Source organism: Mustelus asterias, chromosome 2 (genome assembly GCF_964213995.1).
Source record: "Mustelus asterias chromosome 2, sMusAst1.hap1.1, whole genome shotgun sequence".
Taxonomy (NCBI): Eukaryota; Metazoa; Chordata; class Chondrichthyes; order Carcharhiniformes; family Triakidae; genus Mustelus; species Mustelus asterias.
In genome coordinates this window covers 57,471,563-57,490,598 of record NC_135802.1, presented here as the reverse complement: position 1 = coordinate 57,490,598, position 19,036 = coordinate 57,471,563, and the positions used below count along the sequence as shown (strand labels likewise).

The 19,036-nt window shown below is 43.8% G+C and overlaps 1 protein-coding gene across 1 annotated transcript; it reads right to left on the bottom strand.

Annotated features, from left to right (window-relative positions):
• Positions 1-5,997: 5,997 nt before the first annotated feature.
• Positions 5,998-16,029, bottom strand: LOC144480782 (uncharacterized). Its single transcript, XM_078200373.1, has 2 exons — positions 15,525-16,029; positions 5,998-7,553 (listed from the first exon to the last, which is right to left on the bottom strand). The coding sequence occupies exons 1-2, from the start codon at positions 16,027-16,029 to the stop codon at positions 6,280-6,282; spliced, it is 1,779 nt and encodes a 592-aa protein (XP_078056499.1). The 3' UTR covers positions 5,998-6,279.
• Between the last annotated feature and the right edge of the window lie 3,007 nt (positions 16,030-19,036).

Sequence of the window (19,036 nt, the reverse complement as noted above, 5' to 3'; positions counted from 1 at the left end):
AATGGCCAAATGGCAGAGAAATTAAAATCAGAGGGTAAGCTGTGACAGATAAAGCTGTTGGGGGAGGGGGGGGTGAGGATTGGGAGAGGTAAGTTGAGAAAAAGGGAAGCAAAGGGGGTAAAATAAGGGGAAAGAGTGGGGGGAAAGAAAAATAAAGACAATAAAGAAATAAAAGGTAGAGAACATTTGAAAACTAAATAAAATGAAAACAAAGGCGTCGAGGTGGGGTAGAGCTAATCATCTGAAGTTGTTGAATTCAATGTTAAGACCGGAAGGCTGTAAAGTACCTAGTGGGAAGATGGGATGCTGTTCCTCCAGTTTGCGTTGAGCTTCACTGGAACATTGCAGCAAGCCAAGGAAAGACATGTGGACATGGGAGCAGGATTATGTGTTAAGATGGCAAGCAACCGGAAGGTAAGGGACCTGATTGCACACAGACCGAAGGTGCTCAGCAAAGTGATCACCCAGTCTACGTTTGGTCTCTCCAATATAGAGGAGACCACATTGAGAGCAGCGAATGCAATAGACCAAATTGAAAGAGATGCAAGTGAAACGCTGCTTAATCTGGAATGAGTGTTTTGGGCCTTGGATGGTCAGCATGGAAGAGGTAAAGGGGCAGGTGTTACACCTGGGATTATATGGGAAGGTGCCGTGGGTGATGGGAAGAGTTGTTGGGTATAGTGGAGGAGTGGACTAGGTTATCCTGGGGGGAACGGTCTCTGCGGAATGCTGACAGAGTAATGGGAAGATGTGTTTGGTGGTGGCATCACGCTTGAGTTGGCGAAAATGGCGGAGGATTATACTTTGCATGCGGAGACTGGTGGGGTGAAACGTGAGAACAAGGGGGACTCTATCCTTGTTCTGCGGGGGAGGGGAGGGAGTGAGGGTCAGGGCGCGGAAGATGGACCGCACGTTATTGAGGGCCCTGTCAACAACTGTAGGTGGGAAACCACGGTTGAGGAAGAAGGAACACATATTAGAAGCATCACCTTGGAAAGGGGCATCATCAGAACAATGCCAGAGGCGAAAGAGCTGAGGGAAAGGGATGGAGTCCTTACAAGATGTAGGGTGCGAAGAGCTGTAGTTCAGATAGCTGTGGGAGTCACTGGGCTTGTAATGGATATTGGTAGATAGTTTATTGCTGGAAATAGAGACAGAAAGGTCAAGGGAAGTGTCTGAGATGGACCAGGTGAAGGTGATGGAGGGATAGAAACTGGAGACGAAGTTGATGAATTTTTCCAAGTCCGGACGACTCGTTTGTGTCTTTTTCCCCAAGGTAGAAATGTCAATTACTAGGGTCATGGGCTTCAGGTAAAAAGGGGAACGTTTAAAGGAGATGTGAGAGGCAAGTTTTTTACACAGAAGGTGGTAAGTGCCAGAGGAGGTGTTGGAAGCAGTTACAATAGCAACGTTTAAGAGGCATTTTGGCAAGGAATAGAAGAATATGGACCATGTATAGGCAAAAGGTCTTTAAGTTAGAAAGGGGTCATGTGTCGGCGCAGGCTTGGTGGGCCGAAGGACATGTTTCTGTGCTGTACTGTTCTTAGTTCTCAAAAGACAATTCGTAAGAGGAATCAGATATTTAGAAGTTATGAGAAAATTTAAGGGAGGTGACCAAAGGCAAGGTTAAAAGTGTGGATCTTGGTAAATGATAAGGGATGACTGAAGCTATGCAGATGCATTTGTACAATGAGTTCCATTTATGACAGAAGGTTCTGCCAATGATGGTCGGGCAAGGCATGGGTACTCTGGGTAATTTTCACCTAAGATGTTCACATTGGCAGCCCATTATATTTCTTGTTTGATCTTCCTTTTTAACAGCAATGGGACTGAAATCCAGACTGAACATTTAAGATGCCACTCCTAGTTTGCCACACTCAGCAAAAGTTAAAATTATCCCCTTAAAATCTCAACATTAAATATTCCATTTAAAGAAAACAAATCAAAATTTAAAAATAGATTTTTGTCACAGAGTTTTAAATGTTGAAGCATTTAATATAATTTAGGCACTTATGAATTATGCAGTATGCTCCAAATAGAGAATAAATTAATTTTCACTAATTTTTTTTTCTCTTTTTTGATCATCTCTTATCCCTTTCTCAAGACAGTAATTTACCACAGGTTGCACAAGTTCTAGCAGTCACTTGGGAGGCAGTGGCACAGTGGTATTGTCACTGGACCAGAGACCCAGGGTAATGCTTTGGGGACCTTGGTTTGAATCCCACCAGATGGTGAAATCTGAATTTAATAAAAATCGGAACTAAAAGTCTAATGAAACCATTGTCCAAAAAATCCATCTGGTTCACTAATGTCCTTTAGGGAAGGAAATGTATCGTCCTTACCTGGTCTGGCCTACATGTGACTCCAGATCCACAGCAATGTGCTTGACTTTTAAATGACCCTCGAGTTGAGCAATAATTACTGGCCTAGCTAGCGATGCCCACATCCCATGAACAAATAGGAAAAAGTCCTCCAGTACCTCACTCAAGCCAATCTTCACTTTAACACTATGGCCTCAATGTTAATCTCCCACACCATCACCCAAACACACCCACAATAGACGGATCAAGATCCCTAGGGATTAAAATATCAGGATCAAGTAACACAACCCCATTCACCTGACTTGTAAGTTTTAATATACTCAAGCCACTCAGGAGGATTCTGCAAAACATTGGCAGTGGTGGGGAAGGTGTACACATGATGACATTATTGGCCTCAGAACTTAAATTTAACTGGAACTGAAAGGGAGCCTGGCAGCTGATCTGAAGTGGGAACTGCCAACTCCTTAAGGTACTAAATGTCTAGTCTTTATTCAGCCATTATGGGTCAGAAATAACAGGTGTGCTTAAAACAGGCAAGCTTCACAAGGAAGCCTTTGGCCTCTCCCAATCCAAGTCACTGCCAGGAGCCTGACTTCGCCATCCCCAGAATCCCTGTGCCTGGATTATTCCCGAAAGCCTCTTTTCACACCCTTTCCTCATCCCAATCAGCTCAATGACTTGGATGAAAGGGCTGAAGGTATAGCTGCTAAATTTGCTATTGATACAAAGATAGGCAAGAATGTATGTTGTGAAGTGAACATAGGAGGCTACAAGGGAATATAGATAGGTTAAGTGACTGAAGTGTAGGAAAATGTGAATTTGTCCATTTTGGCAGGAAGAATAGAAAAGCAACATATCTAAATGGTGCGAGACTGCAGAGCTCTGAGATGCAGAGGGATCTCAAAAGGTATGCAAGTACAACAAGTTATTAGAAAAGCAAATAGAATTATGATTTATTGAGAAGGGAATTGAATTCAGAAGAAGGGAGGCTATACAAGACATTGGTGAGATTACATCTGGAGAACTATGTACAGTATTGTTCTCCTTATGTAAGGAAGGATATAAATGCATTGGAAGCAGATCAGAGAACGTTAACTAGACTAAAACCAGGAATGGGTGGGTTGTCTTATGAGGAAAGTTTGGACAGGTCAGGTTTGTACTTGCTGGAGTTTAAAGGAGTAAGAAGTGACTTGATTGAATAATATAAGATCCTGAGGGGCTTGACAGGATGGATATGGAAAGGATGCTTCCTCTTATGGGAGAATCTAGAATCAGAGGTCACATGAACATTTGAATTAGGACCAGGAATGGGCCACTCGACTCCTCAAGCTTGTGCTGCCATTCAGTAAGATCATGGCTGATCTGGTTGTAACCTCAATGCCACATTTCTGACTACCAATAATCATTCACCCCCTTGTTAATCAAGAATCTATCTAGCTCTGCCTTAAAAATATTCAAAGACTCTGCTACCACTGCCTTTTGACAGTAAGTAGTCTCACAACAGCAGGTTAAAATCGAACAGGTTTATTTGGTGGCACGAGCTTTCGGAGCGTTGCCCCTTCATCAGGTGAGTGAAGAGTTCAGTTCACAAATAGAGCATATATAGACACAAACTCAATTGACAAGATAATGGTTGGAATGCGAGTATTAACAGGTAATCAAGTCTTTACAGATGCAGACAATATGAGTGGAGAGAAGGTTAAGCACAGGTTAAAGAGGTGTGAATTGTCTCCAGTCAGGACAGTTAGTGAGATTTAGTAAACCCAGGCAAGTCGTGGGGGTTACAGATAGTGTGACATAAATCCAAGATCCCGGTTGAGGCCGTCCTCATGTGTGCGGAACTTGGCTATCAGTTTCTGCTCAGCGATTCTGCGTTGTCATGTGTCGTGAAGGCCGCCTTGGAGAACGCTCACCCGAAGATCAGATTCTGAATGCCCTTGACTGCTGAAGTGTTCCCCGACAGGAAGGGAACACCCCTGCCTGGTGATCGTTGAGCGGTGTTCATTCATCCGTTGTCGTAGCGTTTGCATGGTCTCGCCAATGTACCATGCCTCGGGACATCCTTTCCTGAGCATATCAGGTAGATAATGTTGGCCGAGTCGCAAGAGTATGTACTGTGTACCTGGTGGATGGTGTTCTCACGTGAGATGATGGCATCCGTGTCGATGATCCGGCACATCTTGCAGAGGTTGCTGTGGCAGGGTTGTGTGGTGAGGTGATCACTGTTCTTCTGAAGGCTGGGTAGTTTGCTGCGTACAATGGTCTGTTTGAGGTTGCGCAGTTGTTTGAAGGCAAGTAGTGGAGGTGTGGAGATAGCCTAGGCGAGATGTTCGTCTTCATCGATGACATGTTGAAGGCTCCGGAGAAGATGTTGTAGCTTCTCTGCTCCGGGGAAGTACTGGACGACGAAGGGTACTCTGTCCGCCGTGCCCCATGTTTGTCTTCTGAGGAGTATATATATATGCCCTGTTTGTGAACTTCACTCACCTGATGAAGGGGCCACACTCCGAAAGCTCGTGATACTAAATAAACCTGTTGGACTTTAACCTGGTGTTGTGAGACTACTTACTGTGCCTACCCCAGTCCAACGCCGGCAACTCCACATCATGACTGCCTTTTGAGGAAGAGAGTCCCAAAGACTCACGACCCACTGAAAGAAAACGTTTCTCCTCATCTCTGTCTTAAATGAGTGAGCCCTAGTTCTAGATTCTCTGACATGAGGAAACATCCCCTCCACATCCACCCTGGCAGTACCCCTCAGGATCTTAAATGTTTTGATCACTGTTGAAAGAAAAACGTCACCAATTTAAGGCAGAGATGAGAATTTTTTTATCTGAGGGTGTTGAATATTTGAGACTTTTTTCCTCAAAAGGTGAAGGAAATGGAGTCTTTGAACATTTTTAAGGCAGAACTAGATAGATTATTGATTTTAGAAAAGCGGTGAAAATTTATCAGAGATAGATAGGAATGTAGCATTGAGATTACAGTTGGATATGCCATTATCAAATTGACTGGCAGAACAGGCTCGGGGGTGTGAGTAGTCTACCCCTACTCCTAATCTGTAAATCTCTGTTTCTTCCAATCCCCTGCTCCCAATTATGGTCTTGAGCTGACACTGTCTTCTGGATGCTAGCAATTGTCCCCACTGGTCTACAGCTGTGGCCTACTTCCATTGACTTCCCTTCCATCTTGTTGGGAAGATTGTCAATTTGTCTGCAGACAAGTGGAAAGCAGCACAACAATATTAAAATAAAGTCTTCAAGGTCTCGGTTTTGCCAAACTCTTCATCTGATTATGGACTTCCTCTGCACCTTCTCTAGTTTCAGGTTAATACTGTATGTGGGCTATCTTATCAGGAGGGCATTAGTGTCAAATTTGATCTGCAACCAGACACAGCATTTGTCACACATTTCTCAGGATGATTAATGCCCAGCAATAAGCTGTAGAAATGCTGGCTGATTTTATCTTCTCCCTATCGCAGAGAAAGTTAAGTAATTTGTCACATTTTTCCACTGAGCCAGATGCGATCAGTCCACTTAACAAAGAATTGGATTGCATCTGCTGAACCTTTACTGCTCAGTATCACACTATACAGAGTATTTTACCCCAGAGTGTCAGCTAGGGAGTTGGACACAGACCAGGTCTTACAGCAAGACTTACATAAAACAATGTATTTCACAGCAAACAAAGTTTATTTATTCAGCAAACAGAGTCTATTTAAAGAGCACACTACAGCAAACAATCTACAGAATCTATTTAAGAGTCTCTACCAACAATAGCAATAAGAACTCATGCCCAAAACGACAACAATTTTTCCAGACAAACGAACAATGAATGGAGGATAGTCTCATACAAATTATGTGGGAAAAATCCACCCTAGTCACTGACGGCAGTGTGGCCTCCAGGCATGATTGCCAAGGAACTTTCTTCAGATGCACCACTTCTGAAATGGAGGAACTTATGTCATTTCTTCTCTTTTAGGGATTAATTTATTACATCCAGGAAGCAACAATATGAGCACTGTTATGTTGTCAGAAGCTCCTGCTTGTTTAGCAATTTCAACTAATCGTTTGCTGATTGTATTTGCTAGAGTTTCATATTGAATTTCTTGTCGTTCATCGGGTGTTTCCTGACTTGAAACTTCACTGGCTTCGTCCTGATTCATAAGATAAGCTTCTTCATCTAATTTTTCAATGGCAAACTTTTCTGAAGGAGTTGGTTCAATTTGCTCAGGATGCCAGATCACCGATTTCTGCTTCTTTAATTTTTTGGATATATCCTCTTGGCTTAGGTGACCATTTATTCTCTCGGTGTGTGAAGACAACTCAGCCTCAGGAATCACAGATAGTTTGTTATCATTATATTTCTCTTTTGTTAAATGCTCCTTGTGTTCTATGAAAGTCCCGTTGTCCTTACCTTCATTTTCTGGTAGAGACTTCTCAAGAAAATTGTCTGCTTTTGTCTTGTCTTCACTGTTCTTCTCATTTAAAGTATCTTTGGGCACACTTTTCACGAATATACCACTGTCATGTTCCAGCTCTTTTGACACAACTTCTATAATCTTTTCAATTGGTGACTTGGATTTTTCCTGTCTTGGAATGTTCTGAAGTAAATTACGCATGGCTTGCCAAAGAGAATCACGATCTTTCATTAATTTTAAACGCTTGGCTAGAGGTTTCATGGTCTTCCAGCCATGTTTCTTACTTATTAATACCTCCTCAAACAAACGTTTAAGGGACATCAAAGCATCTCTATGTCCCTGCTGTGAAAACTCCTCAAGCAACTGTGCTACAGTGGAACTTTTATCAACAGTGTGTACATCTGGTTCCATAACGTGTAAAGAATGAACTACTGAGCGGATTTCTCTAGATTGTGTGTGAAAAGATCTTAAATAAAAAGAAAGCATTTCCAATGAGATTGAAACTACTTCATGTCTACTTAGCACTTTCCAAAATCCACTTGAAGCTAGAACAAGAAACTGGCATGAGGAATCAATAGGGACAGAGGCAGTATGTGGTATTGGTACAATAGATGTTTTAAGCTTGGGGTCTCCATGGAATCCAAGTCCTCGTGTTGATTGAATGAATCCCTCTACAAGCCCATGTTGTTCATTTTTACTGATTGTTCCACCAGCCAGAAGAATACGTTTACATTCTTTACGGTTTGAGGTGCTGTGGTTTTCAGTTAAACGGTAACCTTTTCCATTTCTACACAAGACAGCATGTACATCACCTGCAGAAAGACATGCTTATAGTTTAAATGATACTAATTTATTGATTATGTACTGAAGGTGGAAATAGTTAGTGACTTTGTAATGCTTACTTATTGTGCGCAGACAACAGCTATGTGTTGGTTTTTTACAGAGACTTTAAAAAGTGCTCAAGATTGTAAACAAATGACAATAATTAATCACATTTCAAGTTCAATTCTGATCATTTTTTAATAAAATCACAATGCCTGTGAACATCGAACAGGAACACCTAGTGGAGATCAGAAACATTTCAATTCAATGTTGATTAAAATTGTGCACTTCATAAAATGAAAATGTGGATTAATTATCGTTAATGGGAAGATCATAAAAATTCCAAGTCATTTCCTCTGAGATAAAGATCACACTGGTAACAATCCCAACTGGGGAGGAACAGACTGGCACACTTGATGCCAGATTCAATGCCCATTTAACAGTTGAAGCTGAGTTTGAATCCAGTCTGTCAGATCACTAATTTCAGCAGTTAAGAATGTGGATACTCCTCAGTCTGTTAAGGAAAGGATTATAATCTTTTGGAAAATGTACCTCTTACTCCTGCAGGAATCATCTCAGACAAGTTAGACAGAATAGTCTCCATGTTGCTCTTGAAACCTTGAGGCCAGATGGAGTTCAACCTCTCCATGTACACATTGTGCACAAACTCTCTGACAGGTTGAAAAGTGCACCTAACATTCCCTGGCAAATGACGATCAGTTCTCTCAAATTCTGTAGCTGAGTCCTCTGTGACAGAACTGGTATGTGACCATGCCCTTCAGGGGTTGGGCTTCAGAAATTAGATTAAAGACCTCAGCTATATGGTGAGGGTAGGGATTGTTCCCCTTAAAGTAGAAAAGTTAGGGAGATGTTTGATAGAGGCGTTCAAAATCATGCTGGGTTTGATAGAGTAAATAGGGAGAAACTATTTCAAGAAGAGTCAGTAACAAGGACACAGATTTAATTGTCAAATGAACAGGAGATGACACGAGGAAAATACATTACACTGTGAGCGGTTATGATTTGCAGTTCATTGCCTGAAATGATGGTGGAAGCAGATTCAGTGATTACTTTCGAAAATAAACTCGATAAATACTTGAGGGGGAAATATTTGCGATGGGATAATAGCAGGGGCATGGAACAATTGGAATGAAAGACTTGCATTTATACAGTGCCTTTTGTCACAAAGTGATTTACAGCCAATTAATTACTTCTAAAGTTTAGTCACAATAGTAATGTAGACCTCTGTAACTCCTGCCAAAGGAGGATGGTCTCCGAGTCTGACAGCATATCTACGCATGCACACTCATCAGCAAATGCACAGAGATTCACCTTTATAAATGCTGATAACTTCTCACTTCATTGTCCAAAATGGCAACAAATGACTTGTGTTTGTGAGGTCCCAGGGCTTTACTTCAACATCTGAGAGTGTAAGATTTTCACTTCAGCCTGTCTCAGTTTATAAGGCTATGATTTGTAGCTAAGTTTGTGGAGACCTGTGTTCACAATTGAAGCTAAGATGCAATTGTAAGGACCATTCTAGATTTGCAAAGAAAATGATGCTTGAAGGTGGGGTGAGCTGTGGGTGGAGGGCATTGTTAAATGTATTAACTTGATGCTGCTGACATTGTAATATTTCCAATTCTAGGATCAGTGATGAGTGTGCCTACACCCTGCTGCACATTGCCCACCCCCAATAAAAATGGCAGCCACATATACAACTGTACATTCACGGCACTGGCAGCAAACGCAGCCAATGTAGAAATCACAGCAGCCAAATTGTTTGCGGCAAGGAAATGGATCTTTCAAAGTGCAGGAAAAGTCATAAAAGGCTGAATGATATCTTTCTGTGCTGCGCATGTTTTGCTTTAAATTATGCAAGAGCTAGAACAAAGGGATAGTAAGCCCAACCCCTGAAGGGCATGGTCACATACCAGTTCTGTCACAGAGGACTCAGCTACAGAATTTGAGAGAACTGATCGTCATTTGCCAGGGAATGTTAGGTGCACTTTTCAACCTGTCAGAGAGTTTGTGCACAATGTGTACATGGAGGGGTTGAACTCCAGATGGCCTCAAGGTTTCAAGAGCAACATGGAGACTATTCTGTCTAACTTGAACCGAGTGATCAAAGCCACCAACACCACATGAAACCCACCATGATGGACTTTGTTACTGTAGCTCTGACAAAGTTCAGATGACTACTATGACAGGTAGCACAGACTGCTGTTCTGGAAGTTCATAAGGCTACAAAAGCAGCTTTCACTGCTGGCGGGGAAGCTCAAACAACTGCTACCTTTGCGTTAGGGAAACATGGTTGCAAGTAGCTTGCAGGGACACTGGTTCCCCTCGTGTTCTTTCTCACAGTGCATGCCTGCTCTGTCACTAGCCACTCTGTCAGTACAGTTAATTTTGCCATACAGCCAGCAGGTCCAAACTAATGCATGCACAACAAGATGTGAAATCTGTAGCCGAGCTCTCTTGGCGAAGCGCTGTTGACAGTCATCCTCCAGTACCATCTGAAGTGTTCTCAATGGAAGTTTAACAGCTTTTAATTATAAGGCTGTAGCCTCAAGGGAAACAATTCATAGAAGCATAAGAATAGCAAAAGAAGCATACACAACAGACATTAAGTGCTTGCCTGGAAAGAAGCCTGGGAGAAGCATGATCAGAATATTTGTTTGATAAATGTAACTTTTGTGCTGGATTTGGTGTTTATGTTTAGCTTTGTAGTGAGTTAAGGCAAGACCCATAAATCTGAACTGAAGGAAAGTGATAAGAATTATGACACTATTGGTGACTGGGGAACAGGAGAAATGATCTAGGTGAAATACTCTTCAATGAGCTGGTCTCTGAGAGCTCCGGCAGCTAGGGGCACTCTTGGTCACACTCCTCTTCCTCTTTGTTCTCCTGCACTTGTTACTACCTACATGGTTGTAAAGGTTGAGTCATCATGACAGTGAAGCAGGAACATAGAAACATAGGAATTAGGAGCAGAAGTAAACAATTCAGCCCATTGACCCTGCTCCACCATTCAATCAGATCTTGACTGACTTCTCCCTGGTCTCAAATCCACCTCCCTACCTGTTCCCCATATCCCTTTAACTCACTTTTTATCAGAAATATATCTATCTCCTTCTTGAAACCATTCAACGATTCAGACTTCACCGCGCTATGGGACAGTGAGTTCCACAAATTCACCACTCTCTGCAAGAAGTAGTTCCTCCTCATCTCAGTTTAAAATCTACCACAACTTATACCTGTGACCTCTTGTTCTAGAAGCCGGCAACATCAAACCCAGATACATGCTCATGAGTGTATTGCAAACCTTGGAAACAATCCGAGCAACAGAAGCTATGCTTGAGTACTCAGACCGGTTGCTCAATAATTTTCCTTGTGGCATTGTGGCATTTGTTGTGGGCATGCTCCACAACTGTGGTGGGTTCCTGACAGAAGCCATGAGACAAGACTGGAGGCATAGCTTTCGTTACCCAGTAGCTGGCCTGTAACGCAGCAGCTTATTTTCAATAAAGGGAACACAGCATACTAATAGAAGATGAGTTAGACATGACTGCAACGGACATAGAACTTGCAAGATATGTACACAGGGAATGGAAAACCTTTTTATTGATGACGTTGTCAGGCTGGAGATGAGGAACAAACATAGCAATGAATGTGCAGTTTATGGCACCCAATTGAGAAGCCTGGCATATAAAGCCAGAACCTAGTGCTCTCTGGAACTGCTTTGCTCTTTCCTTGGGAAATGGATGCTGGTTTAGTGCTGGTTACCTCCCTGATACATCAAATATACAAAATGTTAAAAAATATATTTACAGCACAAAAACAAGAGATTCAACTAAAGCTGTCCAAGCCCATGTTCATGCTGCACTTGAGCTTCCTCCTATCCTTCTGCATCTCACCCCATCAACATTTTCCTCTATCATTACTCCCACATGTGCTTATGAACTTAGCTTCCTCTTAATGCATCTGTGCTGTTCTTTTCAATTATCTATGGCCCTTGTTTTGGCCTCACCCCAAGTAGAAAGATCTCCTTTACACCTACCCTATTAAACACTTTCATAATTTTAATAGCCTTGATCAGATAATCCTTCAGTCTTCTGTTTCTAGAGAAAAAAAAAGCCCAGCCTGATTATCTCTCCTGAAATGTATAACCTCTCAGTTCTGGTTCCATTCTAGTAAATCTTCTTTGTACCTTCTCCAGTGCCTCTTTATCCTTTTAGAATATGGAGCTAAGAATTGTCTATAGTCTGATCAAGATCCAGTACAAGTTTAAAGTAATTTCTTTGTTTTTCAATTCTATCCATATGGAGATGAATTACAAGGCTTTGTTTGCTTTTTTATGGCCTTGTTAACCTCCATTGCTACTTTTAGTGACCTGTAATCTGTATTATAAATTGGGAGTTGTGGCTGATATCACTTGTTGCGTCCTGAAAGGAGCCTACGACATTAAAGCACTTCTGACCAGAAGCTGACCACAAGACTTACATTGGGCTGCAGCTGGTGGTATAGCTTGGTGATAAACTGTTTGATGAAGGAAAGGCACTTCATTAAATGCTCCTCAGTAGAGTAAATTTTGAATTCACCAAGGCCGCTACCATTCAGAAGGACAAGGGCAACAGTGGCATGGAAACGCCACCACCTGGAAGTTTCCCTCCAAGATACACGCCATCCTGACTTGGAACCATATTGTCGTTCCTTCACTGTCACTGGATCAAAATCCTGGAATTCCCTCCCTCACTACGCTGTGGGTGTACCTACACTACATGGACTACAGCGGTTCAAGGAGGCAACTTATCATCACCTTCTCAAGGGCAATTAGGGATGGGTAATAAATGCTGGTCTAGCCAGCGGCACCCACATCCCATGAATGAATTTAAAAAGTGTGTGGATTTGGTTTGCTACACGGTGTCTTCCTCTGTCTCTTCCTCTCTCTGATAGTTACTCTTTCTCTATGATCTCTTCCTTTCTGCTCTGCCTTTGTAATGTGTTAGCATGGATTGAGGATTGGTGAATTGTCAGAAAACAGAGAATAGGAATAAACAACATTTCAGATTGGCAGGCTGTAACTGGCAGAGTACCACAAGGATCAGTACCTCAGCCATTTACAATCTATATTAATGACTTTGATGAGGAGACTAAGAGTAATATATCCTAGTTTGCAGATCATATGAAATCAGGTGGGAAAGTAAGTAGTGAGGAGGAAGCAAATAGACTACAGAGGGACATAGGTAGTAGCTTAGTTGAGTGGTTAGGAACATGGTAGATGGGAGATAATGTGGCAAAACAGGAAAAATAAAAAAAACAATATGTTTTAAATGGTAAAAGACTGGGAAATGTTTGCACTCAGAGAGAGCTGGATGCCCTTCACATGAGTCACAGGAACCAACATGCAGGTACAGTGAGTAATTATGAAAACAAATGGTACTTTATTTTTTGTTACAAAGTTTGGAGACATAGAAGTAAAGGAGACAACTATTTACACAAGGCATTGGTGAAACCACACTTGGAGTAGTGTGCAGTTTTGGTCACCTCATCTAAAGAAGGACAGACATTACCTAGAGGGAGGGCAGCAAAGGATCTCGAGACTGGTTCCTGGGATGAGGGGATTGTTCGCGAAGGAGTAATTGAATAGATTAAGTCTATATTCCCATGAGTTCAGAAGAATTGAAAGCTATAAAATGTTAAGAAGCTCGACAGAGTAGATGCTAAAAAAAAATGTTTCTTCCAGCGAGGGAATCAAGAGAACAAGGTCACAGTTACAGAATAAGGGGTCAGCCATTTGGGACTGAGAGAATTTTCCTCACTCAAAGGCTTTTGAACTTTTGGAGTTCCATACTCCTGAGGGCTGTGGGTGCTCAACCATCAAGCATAATCAAGACAGAGTTCAATGGATCTTCTTTTGGATTTTGGTAAATAAAGATATTATTTTATTCAAGGTTTCATTGTGAATCAAAATTGGACAAAGTCTGGACAATAAAGTGTTTTGCGATGGCAGGTCTTCTTACTCCCCTCTTCAAAAATAAAACTTCATTTGGCTGTCTAGGGATGTTCCGTGGGCATTGTTCCCTGTGCTCCAGCTCTGAGCCAGCAAAATGTAGACAGGGTGTTTGATATTGGATGGGTGAGGGGGCAAGGATTGAGGGTCAGTCTGTGTCTGCTGTGACCACCACCTCTCAGTAGAAACAGGTGAGGAAAGTGGGCTCCAGCTCAGTCAATAGATTTTTGGATACTAAGGCAATTAATGGATATGGGTATAGTGCTGAGTGATTGAGTTGAGGTAGAAGGTCAGCCATGATCATGTTGACTGACAAGTAGGTTCCAAGAACCAGGTGGCCCATCTCCATCTCCTATTCCTTATGTCGTAGGAGTGATAGTGCAAGGTCACTGTTGTTGGAGTGAACTGTTAGTTGGTGGTTTAGACCTCCGTGGTCCAAGTTTGTTGTGCTGGTATTGCATCAGTCGACTGAGCTCTTTGGCATCAGGGTAGGGTATAGTGTAGTGTATAGTGTACAGGGTAGATATAATGTACTGTACAGTGTACAGGGTATAGTGGAGTGTATAGGGTAGAGTGTAGGGTATATTGTAGTGTACAGGGTATGGTATAGTTTAGTATATTGTGTACAGAGTAGGGTATAGTGTGTATAGGGTAGGGTGTAGTGTATAGTATGTAGAGTAGAGTATACTGTATAGTGGACAGAGTAGGCTATAGTGTAGTGCTTAGTGTTCAGAGTAGGGTATAGTATACTGTATAATGTACAGGGTAGGGTATAGTGTAGTGTATAGTGTACAGAGTATGGTATAGTGTACAGAGTAAGGTTTGATATGCTGTATTGTGTACCGGGTATGGTGTAGTGTATAGTGTACAGGGTAAGGTATAGTGTACAGATTAGGGTACAGTGTGGTGTATAGTGTAAAGAGTAGGGTATAGTGTAGTGTAAAGTGTACAGGGTAGGGTACAGTGCTCCTTCAAATGGGATGGGGAGGAGACAGTCACACAGAGGTGTCCTTCTCCAGACCATGCTAGAAGAGGCTCCAATAACAGTGACCTTGCACTATCACTCCTACGACATAAGAAATAGGAGATGGAGATGGGCCACCTGGTTCTTGGAACCTACTTGTCAGTCAACATGATCATGCTGACCTTCTAACTTGGCACCATCTCCATATCCATTAATTGCCGTAGTATCCAAAAATCTATTGACTGAGCTGGAGCCCACTTTCCTCACCTGTTTCTACCGAGAGGTGGTGGCCACAGCAGACAGGGCAGCAAAATCACACTAAACTCCTCATCCTTGGTATTTTGAACATTTAAAAAAAAAATCTTTGGATTAGATTGCCAGCATGGGTATTTGATCTGTTGCAATAGCAATGCTTGGCCGAGATGTCTCCCAAACAGCCTCATCAACTAAAAATGTCTCTCAACACCAGATTAAAGTCATCAGGTGAAGGAGCAGCACTCAGAAAGCTCGTGATTCCAAATAAACCTCATAGAAGCCCTATAGTGCAGAAGGAGACCATTCGGCCCATTGAGTCTGCACCCACCCCAGGCCCCATCCCACAACCCCATACATTTAACCCACTAATCCCTCTAACCTACACATCCCAGGACACTATGGCAATTTAGCATGGCCAGCCAACCTAACCGGCACATCTTTGGATGGTGGGAGGGAACTGGAGCACCCAGAAGAAACTCACGCAGACACGGGGAGAATGTGCAGACTCTGCACAGACAGTGACCCAAGCTGGGAATTGAACCCAGGTTCCTATGAAGTAGCAGTGCTAACTACTGTGCCGTCCTGTTAAGACTTTAATTTGGTGTTGTGAGACTTCTTACTGTGCCCACCCCAGTCCAACGCCGGCAACTCCACATCATAACTAACTAAAGATGTAAAAGGGAGCAGAGCCCGGACTATTTATGTTTTATTTTCAGTGACCAACATTACCTGCGTTAGCAATGTGCAGCGTTCCGATTTCACACACACTCTCCTCTGAGAGGCTCTCAGTGTCGCTGGCACTCCGGGAGCGGGCCACTGCCGGCTCCAGCAGGCAGGCGGCGACTGTACAGCCGCTCCAGCGGACCCTGGAGCGCTCCCTGCGGCCCAGCAGCAAGATCCGGTCCATCTTCCAAAAGGCTTTGGCGAAAGCCACGTGGATGGAGGAGTAAAGGTGCTGCTTGCTGCCCTTCCTCTCGGGTTGGTCGGGGGTGAGGTGGGACGCCTCCGGGCTGCCCCGGGGAAAGAGGGGGTTGTAGCTGCGGAGGTGCGCCCGGTTGTTGCTGGACAAGGTGTAGGGGTGGCCAGCTGTGGCCAGCTGCTCCAGCATCAGGACGGGCAGGTCTCCGGAGGCGAACTGCGCCGCGGACGCGCCGTGGCAGCCGTCAAAGACCCCGATGAACCAGGCGTCGCTGCGACCACCGTAGCAATCCATGAAAACATAAGTGCCTTCCATCTGGGATTTCCGGGCGGTGTTCCGGTCCTGCCAGATGCCCAGAGATTTCACGCAGGAGGTGTCCGGCAGCCTCAGGGGCAGCGGCATTTCCTCTCTGCACATTATGGGACTCTCCAGGAGGAAGGGCCACGTTAGCAAGCGGCTGGACTTGACCATCTCGTAGGCGAAGTCGATCTTCTGCAGCTCCAGCGGGCTGAACTTCTTGGAGCGCATCCTCTTGGCAATGATGCTGCGGCGGCGGAGCCGGAGGGACAGGAGGCTGACCGGCTTGCTGCCCGCCGGGTACTGCAGCAGCTCCAGCATGCGGTGCAGGGTCCGGTGGTGGCGGGCATTCAACGCGTACACCTTCTTGTTGCAGCTCATGCATGGCACTGTCAGCACGTCGCACTGAGACACATCCAGAACTTGTGCGTTCCCCCGGGTCAGAAGCAGGTTCTGGGCTGATTTCGAAGGCATAATGGCATCTCCTGCATGGAAGTATAAGCAGAGATTGGAGAGTCACTGCTAAAGGAAAGTAAGGTGCTGCAAAGGAATCATTGCTACTGTCACATACCGTATACTGGTGCAAACTTGAATGAAATACAAAACGGTGTTGCGGAAGGCGTTAAACGAAACAGTAGTTTATATTTCAGTTAGTTTAAAAACAAGCGCCATCAGCACAATTGGCTTTATGGTTTATTTATTCGTCTCACAAGTAGGCTTACATTAACACTGCAATGAAGTTAATGTGAAAATCCCCTAGTCGCCACACTCAGGCACCTGTTTGGGCACACTGAGGGAGAATTTAGCCAATGCACCTAATCAGCATGTCTTTCAGACTGTGGGAGGAAACCCACACAGACACGGGGAGAACTGCGCACAGACAGTGACTCAAGCCAGGAATTGAACCTGGGTATCTGACGCTGTGAGGCAGCCGTGCTAACCACTGTGTACCATGCAGAGGGTTCAGGAAACCCACCAGTAAACCACTAAGCATTAATCAGATGACAGAATTTTTCAAAAGGGAAGTAACCTGAGTGCCAATTTGGATATTTTTAGAAATATATTTAATCTGACCAAACCAGCACCTTAAAAAAAACATACATTTGCCCATATTTTGAAAAACAAATTATATTTGATTGTTTTTAAGTAGAAGAAATAGAAGCTGGATTAGATCATCCAGCCCAGGAGCCTGCTCTGCCATTTTGTAATATCATGGCTGATCATCGACCTCAGTTCCACTTTCCCATCCAATTCCCATGCCCTTCATTCCTATCTTGTCTCAGCCTTGGATATACACAATATATATTGGTGTTCAAAATGATGAACAATTTTGACAGGGTAAAGAAGAATATTGTGTTTCCACTAGTTGGTATGTCAGTGACTCGGGATCACAATTTCAGGATGATCAGCAAAAGAGCTTGGAGTGGGATGAGGAGAAATTTCTTTACTCAGAGAGTTGTTGGGATTTGGAATACGGTGCCAGGGAGAGTGGTGGAGGCAGATTAGATAGGTTTCAAAAGAGAGCTGAATGCATATTTGAAAGTGATTAATTTAGAGAGTTACGGAGGTAGGGCTGGAGAATGGGACTAGCTGAGAGCTGGTGCAGACACAATGGGCCAAGTGACCTCTTCCTGTGCTGTAAAATCAATGATCCCACAAGGACTAAGCATTCACAGCCCGTTGGAATACATAGTTCCAAAAATTCACAATCTTTAGAAATTTCTCCTTATCTCAGTCCAAAATAACCAACTCCTTATTCTAACTATGACCTCTAGTTCTAGACTCTCCAGCCAGGGGGAAGAACCTCAGTATCTACCCCATTAAGCCCGCAAGGAAATGTGTATAAGAACATAAGAACTAGGAGTAGGAGTAGGCCATCTGGCCCCTCGAGCCTGATCCGCCATTCAATAAGATCATGGCTGATTTTTTTTGTGGACTCAGCTCCACTTACCCTTAATTCCTTTACTGTTCAAAAAGTTATCAATCATTGTTCCACAGGAGCAGGCTGAGGGTAAGGGAGCTTGTTTGTGCACTAATTTATTTAATTATTTTTCAGTTAAATTAGTGAAAAAAATCGGAGGTTTTTTTTCTAAACAGGAAATAGGCCCAGCAGCAGCCTGGGAAGATTTTGGAGGGTTTAAAAGTGCTTAACTTGGAGGTTTCAGCCTCATTGTTCCACAGGAGCAGGCTGAGGGAAATAGGCCCAGCAGCAGCCTGGGAAGATTTTGGAGGGTTTAAAAGTAGGCTGCACCTTTGAGCGGGCAGCGTCGTTAGCGGGCAGTGGAGTGAGCAGGGGACAGAGTGAGAGCTAAAAGGGCTTTGGCTCACAGGGCTTCGGCGAAGGCGAGGAAGGTTGTTTGTTTGTTTTTCTTTGGTTACACCCCCTTTTTGTTTTATCCCCAAAACTAAAAAGGACATGGCTGGTATGAGTGGGAGGCCAGTATACTGCATTCGGTGTGGGATGTGGGAGTTCCTGGAGACAACTTGCCTCCCGGAAGTCCATATCTGTGCCAGATGTGTGGAACTGCATCTCCTGAAGGATCGTGTAAGGGAGCTGGAGCTGAGGCTCGATGAACTCAGTTTAGTTAGGGAAAATGAGAGAGTCATAGATAAAAGTTATAGTCAGGTAGTGACACCAGGGTCTCGGAAGGAAGACACGTGGGTCACGGTTAGGAGGGGTAATAGTCAGAAGGGTGATGTGCCAGAAAGCACCCCAGTGGCAGTCTCCCATAAGAGAAAGGGATGGGCAACAGATGGGAGAAGGGAAGGGAGTGAGCAGTCTGTGGAGGGATCCCCTGTGGTTGTCCCCCTCCACAATAGGTATATTGTTTTGGATTCTGTGGAGGGGGATGACCCTCCAGGGGTAAGCCACGAGGACCAGATCGCCTCCACGGAGACAGGCTCAGGGGTCCGGAAGGGAAAGAAGGGGTTTAGGAGAGCGATAGTTGTGGGGGACGCAATAGTTAGAGGCACGGACAGGCGCTTCTGTGGGACTGAACGAGAATCCAGGATGGTAGTCTGCCTC

Coding starts and splice junctions, on each gene's coding strand:
- LOC144480782 (XM_078200373.1), bottom strand. CDS start 16,029: ATGGAAGGCACTTATGTTTTCATGGATTGCTACGGTGGTCGCAGCGAC. Junction 7,554..15,524: donor GCTGCACATTGCTAACGCAG/GTAATGTTGGTC, acceptor GTCTTTCTGCAG/GTGATGTACATGCTGTCTTG.